Source organism: Gadus morhua, chromosome 14, assembly GCF_902167405.1.
Source record: "Gadus morhua chromosome 14, gadMor3.0, whole genome shotgun sequence".
In the NCBI taxonomy this organism is placed as follows: domain Eukaryota; kingdom Metazoa; phylum Chordata; class Actinopteri; order Gadiformes; family Gadidae; genus Gadus; species Gadus morhua.
Window position 1 is genome coordinate 10,340,376 of NC_044061.1, and position 11,278 is coordinate 10,351,653.

The 11,278-nt window shown below is 43.7% G+C and overlaps 1 protein-coding gene across 1 annotated transcript in view; it reads left to right on the plus strand.

The window, feature by feature from the left end:
- otog (otogelin) overlaps positions 1-11,278 on the plus strand; it is a 50,066-nt gene that overhangs the window by 13,712 nt on the left and 25,076 nt on the right. The window contains 11 exon segments of the mRNA XM_030377472.1: positions 1,488-1,612; positions 2,116-2,328; positions 3,075-3,240; positions 4,477-4,551; positions 4,710-4,753; positions 4,878-5,043; positions 8,525-8,632; positions 9,453-9,591; positions 9,778-9,915; positions 10,248-10,394; positions 11,257-11,278. The exon segment at positions 11,257-11,278 is cut by the window's right edge and continues 98 nt beyond it. Of these exon segments, the coding sequence (XP_030233332.1) occupies positions 1,488-1,612; positions 2,116-2,328; positions 3,075-3,240; positions 4,477-4,551; positions 4,710-4,753; positions 4,878-5,043; positions 8,525-8,632; positions 9,453-9,591; positions 9,778-9,915; positions 10,248-10,394; positions 11,257-11,278 (1,343 nt within the window).

The following is an 11,278-nucleotide window of genomic DNA, read 5'->3' on the forward strand; positions in this document are numbered from 1 at the left end:
AATATGCATTTCAGCAGTACAGAGAGAGAGAGAGAGAGAGAGAGAGAGAGAGAGAGAGAGAGAGAGAGAGAGAGAGAGAGAGAGAGAGAGAGAGAGAGAGAGAGAGAGAGAGAGAGAGAGAGAGAGAGAGAGAGAGAGAGAGACATGGATAAAGTTGGTGAGAAAATAACCTGAAAGCATTAAAGAGAGAGAGAGAAAGGGAGTTGGGAGCTCTCAAGCTCTTCCTCCTTAGCTTTGAAACAGGAGAATCCTCCCTCTTGCACTCGTTTAGTCTCTCTGTTTCTTTCGCTCAACTTGTTTTCCCTTTCTCTGGGTGCTCCACTCTCTTTTTCTTGATCTCTCTCTATCGCTCTCCCACTCTCTGTTGACCCTTTCTCCGTCTCTCTCTCTCTCTCTCTCTCTCTCTCTCTCTCTCTCTCTCTCTCTCTCTCTCTCTCTCTCTCTCTCTGTCTCTCTCTGTCTCTGTCTCTCCGTTGTTCACTGTCTCTCCCTCTCACTCTGTGTGTGCATAGTGACTCTCCCCCTCTTTCTGTCTCTCTCTCGTTCCTACTGACCCACTCGCATCATGACTGCAAGCCTCTATCTCGCTCTACCCCCTCTCTCCCTCCTCTCCCTCTCCCTCTCCCTCTATCCCTCCTTCTCTCCCTTCAGCCCCCCCCCCCCCCACCTCTCTCTCTCTCTGTAATGAACACTCCACTTCTCCATAGTGACCCAGGCCCAGCATCAGAAAGGTCCCCACTCTAATCACCTCTTTTAGAAGGAACAGATGAGCACCCAACTATGATGACCGGGACTGGACGTCCCACTACCACAAGGAATTGACTGTTCTTTGAGAAAGGGACTCTAATGGGCCGCACCTTAATGGCAACGGCAATAAAGGGCGGATGTTGTCTAACAGCTGTAAATGGATATACATCAAAGGTGTTCACTGAAGTAGTTGAGGTAGCAGAAGGGGTTGGGCCTAGCCCTGTGTGTGTTTTCTTGAGGGAAATTGGGGAGAGATCTAGTTTTCTACTTGGGACAAAGTCTTACTTTAATGTCTTAGATGCGAAGATTAAAAGCTATTGGTGTTTGTTAGACAAACCACTTCCATCTGGCAGCTACTCGTGATGCTTTGTGAGAAAATCTGTTTCTAGTTGAATGCACCTGCCTCTGTATGAGCCAATTTAAACCACTATGGACATCTATTCTCTGATTGGTTCAGGTAACCCATCGTGCCTGTCAATCACAGGTGTGTGTAATGAAATGGCAGAGCAACATAGGGAGGGATGGAGGGAGAGAATTTCTTTGTTTGATATTTTCAAAATCTCACTCTCTGTTTGCAAATGACGGATCTTACCTGTAATTTTAGTATATTTCTTTAACCTAAGATTGATTATTGTTACACCAAGCAAATTTATTTTCTTCGTTATAAAAAACAGGCGAGTCAGCCTTCTGGCCTCTCCTGTTGTTCTATGACAGCGTCACTGACACCTGTGTTGCATCAGGTCTCCGTCTGGGATGATCGAGAGCACGCCGCTGCTGTTTGGAGACTCCTGGAGGGTGCCCTCGGCCTGCACCCCCCTCCACAGCTCCCCCCTGCTGGACCCCTGTGATACGCACCAACAATCCGGTAACACAACCCATCCTCTGGGATGACCTTATGGATGCAAGTCCGTCCTTCCCTCCTCTAGGGAAAGGGAGGAGGGTTTTTATTTACGTAGTCTTAAATATTTGGAGGCCTTATATAGTCTTATATCAGGCTTCAATCCCAGATGGAGCACATACAGCTGTTGAAGCCTTTTGTCACAACCTATAGTCCTCGTGTGTGACTGCCTGTACATATCAGTGGAACCGGGGGCCTCTGCTCTTCTGTCAACAACACGCTAATGGGGGTCACTTAAAGCGGTTAGCTTACCAACTAATTAGCTTAAGAACGAAATTTGGCTTGAAAATCAGCTGCAGTTGAAGCAGTGATATTAGAAGGAACAATTCACACTAGCAAGAACACATAATTAACGCCGTTATGTATTGACCATGGCACCTCCTAGACCTTATCACAAATAAGGTCTAAAACAGCCCTACCCTCTCCCTCGCTCCTATAACCGCGCCCGTCACACCTCTGCCCGTCCCCAGCGACCTACGCCTCGGAGATGTGCGACCTACTGAACCAGGAGGTGTTCTCTCCGTGCCACGAGTACATCAGCCCCGCCCCCTTCCAGCGGCAGTGTCGCGCCGACACCTGTAAGTGTGGCACGCCCTGCCTGTGCTCCGCGCTGGCCCACTACGCACGCCACTGCCGCAAGTTCTCAGTCATCGTCGAGTTCAGATCCCACGTGCCGGATTGTGGTGAGTGTTCAGGCCTCTTTGTCATTTGCTTGCAAAGACTAAGTTATGGTTCCACGTCGACGCAATGCAAGGGGGGTTACGTACCAATTACGTCCTTGTCGACCCTCCTTGCGTCTACCGCAAGGGCCTGACGTGCGCCTCTCAATTGGTCCACTCACTGAAACCCGACACAGAACCAAAACAGGTCACGACTGCTTCGAAGCGTCTGCGTTGTCCTTGCGTTGCGTCGGCATGGAACCATAACTGAGCCTTAAGTGTGTTGCAGACTAAAATAATAGTAACAACAGTGTTCAGCTTTGTGTTGATTTGTTTTATCGATGATAAGGATGTCATAAGCAGGTAGTTGGGGGATGAAGGAGTAGAAAAGTGTAGTTTGGCTTGTATGTTTCGACTTTGCGCTCCATGTGTGAATCCGCCTTCATGGAGGAGGTGCTGCCAGTGAAATATTCTACTGCAGATGGTTAAAAAAAACGGACGCTTATTGGGTAAATAGGTTGAGCAAATGGCATGGTTGTTCTTGCAAATCTTCAGTTTGCAGAACTTAAACAAAAAATGTAAAACATAAAACATTTATTACAAATGATTATTTACGATAAAAGACAATGTATATAAACAAAGCGCACTCCGGTTGGTAGCTATATATAAGAGAAGGATTTGGATTGCTGGGATGGTGAGATTGCATGAAGCTTTTGTCATTGCAATGTCATACGTATGATGATGTTTTTGAATACTCTGTATTCCTTTAGCGGTTGAATGCCCGGACACTATGGAATACGGGACATGTGTGTCGTCATGCCAACGCCGTTGCTCCGCCCTATCATCCCCCCATCATTGTGGGGAGGAATGTGAGGAAGGGTGCGTCTGCCCATATGGAACCTTCTACGACACCCACACACACGCCTGTGTGCCCCGGTAAGACACGGTGTCCATCAAATAATAAAGCTACACTGATCGGTAGCCCATTGTTCTAGAAATACAGCATTATTTTTGTCATTGTTTACGTTGACCTTTGCAAACGTAAATCAGACCGTAACCATTTTAAATGGTGATGTGTGGTCCCTTGATTTAAGGCAATCCATGCTCCACTGGCTACTTTATGTTGAGGACCGGTCTAGATTCCCTCGACATGTCTTTGCAACGTGATATTGATATTTTACGCAAAGTTAATGTCAGTCTTAAAGTGGAAATCCTTGTATCGTTGACGTTACTTAGCTTGGTAATTGCAGGCTTTTTTTTTTTCGACCCCCTCTCTGCCCTCGAACCACATGCAGCTTAATTCCTTTTAAATGGCCCAAGGTTTTTTACATCCTACCGCAGGGCAGTGCTTTACTTAACATGTGGTAGAGTTACAGCAAGAAACCCCCTTTCATTCCCACCTGAGCAGTGGGCAGCAGCGTTATCGGATAACCAGTGAGAAGAAATGTGGACCACAGAGGCTGATGTGTAGCATTGACCTATAGGTTACAACGTCTATCAATCTCTGCTGCATAGCCTTTGACACACCTTGGCTCAACAGGTGGCAAGCACAATATCTGTCAGCTTATGAACCTGTACCACTATCCACAACTCTCAGGAACAGCCTCTCCGTAATAAGCTTGAGCTGCTATCCTCAGGTCATCGTTTTGTGGCGCCTGCTAGGAGTACCAAGCATTAAATGTTTTATTTTGTCCTCACAGCCATTGGAATCTTAAATAATAAATAGCACCAATCTGCTTATGGCACATTGTCATTGCACTGTAGCTGATGTCATCTGAACTACAGTCACGTTTCATTATTACCGTTTATTATTACCGGAGTTCTGTCTTTATTAATGTTGTGACCCTGCCTGCAAAATAATATATAATATTATCATTAAAGAATTGATTGTGCCTTTCAGGGACGAAAAAAAACTTGAAATTTAATTTGAGCTCAACAGGCGTCTTTGAGTTCTGACGATAGCAACCATTTATCAATGTGCCTGTGACTTTTTATATGTATGTGTGTGTGTGTGTGTGTGCTTGCGTGCGTGTGTGTGTGTGTGTGTGTGTGTGTGTGTGTGTGTGTGTGTGTGTGTGTGTGTGTGTGTGTGTGTGTGTGTGTGTGTGTGTGTGTGTGTGTGTGTGTGTGTGTGTGTGCGTGCGTGCGTGTGTGTATCTATTCCTTCCATAGGAGCCAGTGTCCTTGCAGTTTTCTGGGGACCGATTATGAGGCAGGGGATGTGATTATAACATCAGCAGGAGTTCAGTAAGATCACCCTCCCACTCATCCTCCAACTCTGTCATGTCAATCATTCATATATGTAAAGAAGCTCCAATACATTTTTGTAATAACATCTCCAACATCACAATACATATCAGTATTTGTATATCCTCTAATGAAAACATATCTGTTACCGCATGCAGGATCTGCCAGAACGGTAAACTGACTGCTCAGAATACTGACAACGGTAAGTACTTTTTCATTTTCCTTTCATAAGAATAACTTTTTGCACGTCCAATAATGCTGCTCACTGAGAACACTGTATACAATGCGAAGAAAAAATCAGTTCAATAAAACTTGGACTTCTGCAGACATGCTGTGTCCTCTGGGCCAGCTCTACCAGAACTGCTCTGAGGCAGAGGATGGGCGTGTGGAAGGGAGAGGCGTGGCCTGTGAACAGACCTGCCAATCCTCCCTTCTCAACCTCACCTGCTCAGCACATGAACCCTGTGTGTCGGGCTGCACCTGCCCCCCTGGGTGAGTACTCTGATCTTAGTCCAGATATCCATCCAGATCTGCAGCCACCACATCGCTGGGCTTCACAGGCTACCGTTTGAAGTTGGGAATACGTTTTCATCCAAGTTCTGGAATTAAGAATGCGTGGCACTAGTATACAGAAAAGGAAACTGTACACTTTTTAAGAATCTATAAAAAAGTTTCTCAATTTGGTAAAATGCAACCATACATTTTTGGTGCCATGCTCATTCATTACATTGTTTGGTCGGTAGGGTTCTTGGGCTTCATACATTTTATGATTTACCCTGGTGAATTCTAATTTAAGATTAAAACCTTAATAGTCGTCAGAAACATGACTCAGACAGAAAGACAGACTCGAACATCCTTCATAATTCTGGTTCAAATCATTGGCCAATAGGGTGAAGGGTTAATTGTGTGCCATTTCTAATCCTCCCCAGTTTCCCTAATGTGTTATTTGTTATTGGACTCAAGTCACCGGTAGTAGCAACACTGTAATCCTACACAGATTATGAAGTGGAAAGTACTGAAGAACAAAATATGAGTCAAGGTTACCTTAATAAGTGAAGTTCAGCAAAGATGACTCAGCTTGGTGCTTACGGTATAAGCTCAGGTGGAATCATTGATAGTTGTGTGACTCAGACGACAACACGATGATACATAGGTCAAACAGCTACGTACCTGTCTGTAATAGATTGCTTGGAAGTTGACATAATCATCCCCACATATTACATTGACCTTCTTTGAAATGTTGTGAAGAATCAAGGTTATTGTTGTTATTTATCAGCTGACTCGGGTCAGTGTTCAAATAAAGAGGGGCTTTATTTGAACGTTAATCCAGTCTGACTACTAAAATACAAATCTTCAACTAAATTACATTTTTTACGTCTCATTTCCGTGATGATTTCTCAGAGCGTAAGGATGGGTCTTTCTTAGGAGAATCCCACCAGTGCATTTCCCATTCATGGATGGGACGTGTTGTGCTCTCACAGAGACACACAATTTTTTTGCATGTTGGCACATTTGCCGGTAGTAAATTACCATACTTTTCAAACGTGAAATTGTTCTACGTGACTAACCCTAAAACATCAATAGTTTGTATAAAATCTGCTAAATACTCACACCCAGTCAGCTCTCTGTCCGCATCTCGTTTCAAAAGAAGAATCCAGAAGCTAATCTTTAAAAAGATCTTTCTAATAATACCTCCGTTTTGAAATTTCTGTTAAGAACAAGCTTTGGTTGCTACCACTGCTGACCTACACAATTTGTTAACGGTATGAAAGATAAAGGTGATGTGAGGGCAGAAAAGAGAGCCAAAAACATGTGAAATATGTTATGGTTGAATTCTTTAAGATAACGGCTTTTTTGATCGAGTAAAATGTTCTATTTCAAATCATGTTATTTTTGGTCTGGTCTACATGGAAGCAGCTGTGGTACTGGGTCTCTGATCTGAAAGGTTAGCCTGTATACGACTCGTTGGGACAGGTGTCCTTAAAACTAGTAGTCAGGGGCTTCAGACAGTTTGGAGTGGATTACAGCAACACGATCCCTGTAATCCCCTTTTGCTGTTGCACTAAATAGACGGTTAAATGGCTATTTTGAGGCATAATCCAAGAGTCGTCCTGAGTAGGTTATTCCTTCTAAAACCAGAGATGATGGCAACAGAATATTTTACAGATTATAACACATTTTTTATTCATAATATACTGATAACATCATTTTGACCTCAAAAAATATATGCAAATCTATCTATTGATGTCGTGTTCACTGATTTTGAACATCTTGAAAAGGCATTGTTTGAATATAAATTCCTTGTTTGTACCAATACTAAGCCACTACCAATATCTTATCAATAGGTACACATTGTTTAATAAATAAATAAGGATAACAAAAAATATGGAAACATCCAACCCTTTTGAAAGGCCAAATCGATTGCAGATTTCCATCTGTAGCAGGTTGGAGGTAACTAGGCAAGGCTGACAGAGGCAGACACTATATGTACCATAACTATATCACACTTTGCTGATCAAAATGTGAACTATTATTCATTCCCTTTAGTGAACATTTATAATTACCCGCTAGGCATTTGTGTTTGGTGTAAAAATCGAAATGGAATTGCTCCTCTAACAAAACAAATAAACTGCAATAAAATTTCTAATAATAGTGTTATGTTGCAATAAAACTATTTCACTATAAAATTAATCAAATGTGGCTTGGAATTGCTAATAGCACATTTTCGCTAGTTTTATTGTGTTTTTTGTTGTTGCAACAGGGCCGCATAGGTGTCCGCACTAAACTTAACTCACATATCCTTGCACTTTCAAAACAAGTTGTAAAGCAACAATGCAATTCATTAATATTAATTCCCAAACAGGGGGGAGCATGCAGGTTTGGGAGAATTCCCTATTTTGGTCTCTTTGATCAGCGTAACGGATACCGCAGCTTGGCATGTGGATAAAGGAAGCTGTTAACACCGTTTCCTGTTCTCCGCGGTGTAACTTTACACACATCAACCCCAGGTTTATGGTGGGACCATTCACAGTGTCACCTGATTGTCTGCACCCTGGCCCGTGGATACGGCTCACCCCTGCATATTACAAGATACTTATCATCCCTGTCTCGCAGCGGGGAGAAGCAAACACAGTGTTCCACACAAAGACTTTTATTCTCTTTCTATCTCTGAGAATCCTAATTGTCTTGTTTTCTCATGTAGTCAATGAGTCTAACCTGGTGCTGCTCCAGCCCTTCCCGCCCCTGGTGCCCCGACCGCACTGCGGAAGGCAGCCAGTTTGGCTCTGCTTCTGTCATCAACCTGCATATCTTTAGGGATGAGCCCCTTGTGTGGTGCTGAGTTGAAGCGGTTAGGACTGAATGGCGGTTTTAAGGTATAGAGCTTTCATGCACTACGTGATCAATTCAGTTATCTTCTCTGGGACCCAGCAGTCCTACTTTGTCTTAGCAGAACGTCTGTCGCGAGGTGGCACAGAGCTGGGGCCTGAAACCAGGAACTGAAAGAGGCGTTAGGAAAAGGGGAGTTATGCCGTGTGTCCTGTTTTGGGATAATCTACCGAGGAAACTCAGATCAGGCTTTCAGAAGGGGATTTTTATTTCTGAAGTGTCTTCATGGTGTTGATTTGAAACCTTTTCAGACACTTATTTTTGTGTTTAATACTCCTGGCCGAGTTTCTGTTCGCCAATTAGGTGCTTATAGCCCCCTTCGTTATTGGTCGAAACAAATATGTAGCTAAAATGAAGTGGACCACCTGTTCACACAGATTTGAGCTTGAACTTGAGATATTGATTTAAATTGATTGTGAGACGAGTAACCTCACATCCAGAAACATCCTTATACAAAATATGGCGTTTTTACCGGATCCTCAAAATGCTACTCAAACACCTTTGTACATTAATTTTATGCTGATACCTGAGCTTAACATCCAACACTATGATAAACAGCTGTATTTTCTATTTCCTTTGCTCTTAGCTTCCTGAGGCATGGAGACGAGTGTTTTCAACCTGAATCCTGTCCTTGTCTGTGGAAGGGGAAGGAGTTCTACCCGGGAGACAGGGTCTCCTCACCCTGCCATCAATGGTACACCCTAAAACACAGCCCCACACACACACACACGCACACACACACACACACACACACACACACACACACACACACACACACACACACACACACACACACTCAAGGGAACTATGATGTCATCGAGTTCAGAGCAAAATTCTTTATTTAGGTTGTTGGGTTTGTTCCTTTCAAAAGAAACTTTTTTTTCCTGTGTTCAGTGGCACTTTAGCGGTCGACTTGAAATAGCGTGCAATCATCTCTTGTTCTGTATTTCGTGGCAGAAGACAAATTTCAAACAATATTAAGACAAATCTCCAACAATGGCAGCAATTTTTCTCTGCCAAAACGTTTAAGCGTTTCTAAGAGCGATGAGTTGTGAGACAGTCAGAGCGGTGGAAGAGGCCATCCGATATGTCTCATTCACTCTCCTCGAGCCCAGGGTAAGAGCAGGGTGAACAGAGGCCATCCTTGTATGACACTCTTTCATTTCTGCAGACTGTTTGTCAGTGTTGAAAGGCAAGGCACCCCCCCTCCCCCCCGCCCCCCTCGCAGTGATTTCAGTCCCTGCTCCCATTCTCCCCGTCTTCCGTGTCGCCTACCAACATTAGTCAGGGAAGAAGATATAGGTGACAGCCTAATGGTGAAATAAGCGGCTATTCAGCTCTTTGGCAATGGCACGCCCGCCCTCCTCCTTGCAGTTAATCTAAGCTCATCACAAAGACGAGGCTATCAGGCATATGAGAAAAAAAAGGTCATCAAAACTTTTTGCTCCCACTTGCGGTAAGTGGAAGCAAAGCTATGCTGGATCACTTTCTGAGAGGCTGTGCTGTCTTTGTAGTGTGTGCCAACACGGGACGTTCCAGTGTGTTACTCGCCCGTGCCCCTCCATGTGCACGGCCTACGGAGACCGCCACTACAAGAGCTTTGACGGCCTGCTGTACGACTACATCGGCGCATGCAAAGTGTACCTCGTCAAGGTACTGGAAAAGACCATCTCGCATTAACCCCCCCTCTGATTGACATGACAAATATTTGATTATATTATATAGTTTATAGACTGTAGCTCAAACATCCTCATGTATCTTCAGAAGTGTACTGTAGTCTGTTGTCCAGTCATGTTTATTAAATAAAGGACTTGAAGGTCATATAATAATGTCTTGCAGAGCAACAATGCTGATGTGGTGCTGAATGTAATGACTGAGAACGTGGACTGTTACAACGGCGGAGTCATCTGTAGGAAGTCCCTGCTCATCAACATTGGCCGGTCCGTTGTGGCGTTCGATGATGACAGTGGAAGGCCGGTAAGAACCGCCTCCAGCTCCGGCCAGCCTCAAAGGGATCCTCTTAGCCATGATTAAAGTTGAGATCAATAGTGATGCAGTATTTTTTTATAATAATAATCATTTAATCGCAATCACTTTTCATGGCACACACAGATATTGCGGAGAAATCTTACATTTATTTATTTGAGCATGCAATCCTATAAGTTGTGGCTTTGTTTCTCGGATAAACTTCACATATGTCCCAACTCTATGTATTTTTCCGAAAAAACACCACATATTTAAAAAAAATAAGAAATGTTCCTGTTCCCATCTATCATAATAATAACTGCAGTGCTGTCTTCTATACGTAGAACCCCTCCAGTGTGGTTGACAGGAGGCAGAGAATGCTCGTCTGGACTGCAGGCTACTTCACTGTCATCCACTTCCCTGAGGAGCACGTGACCGTCCTCTGGGACCAGAAGACCACTGTACATGTCCAGGTTGGACCACAGTGGCAGGTAGGCACACAGAGAAATGTGCTGCAATGTGCTGCAATATTAATGGATAGAAGGAGGCACTCATTTATTAATAGACGGATAGATGGATGGATGGATGGATGGATGCATGGATGGATGGATGGATGGATGGATGGATGGATGGATGGATGGATGGATGGATGGATAGATAGAACACTTTGTTAGATAACAGTTTTTGTTCCCCGAGGGGAATAATATAATAGGATTAAATAAATACAATTATCCCTCAGTATCATGTATAGGACAGAGTGACAGTAAGAAGATTTAAATAAAAATAGTTTTGAGCGTCAGTAATACCATGCACTTAATGACTGATTATAATAAACCTATGAATAAACCAATAACTAATATATGGTAAAATGACATTGGCACACCACACATATACCCAACAGCAAGGGATTTGAGAAGCAAGCAGACCACATACGTAACAGATATCCCATATGTCCCTGCAATGAACCTATAGGATAAAGAGGTGGTAAGGAAGTAAGAACAGAATGGAGGAACCGTAGAAGAAAGGCAAGAAAGGAGTGAATCTGAGAGTGGAGATGAAGAGATAAGGGAGGATATGGGGGCATGATTTGGGTTTGTGTGCTTGTGTGGGGGCGTGTGTGCGTGTGTGTGTGTGTGTGTGTGTGTGTGTGTGTGTGTGTGTGTGTGTGTGTGTGTGTGTGTGTGTGTGTGTGTGTGTGTGTGTGTGTGTGTGTGTGTGTGTGTGTGTGTGCATATGTAAATGGGGTCTTACCTTGCTTGAGCTGAGACAGTATATCATGTCACTTGAATTGTGATAGTGTTATGGATCTAGTTTCCACCGATTTGATGACTTGATGTGGATGGCTGTGACTAGGGCAAGCTGAGTGGGCTGTGTG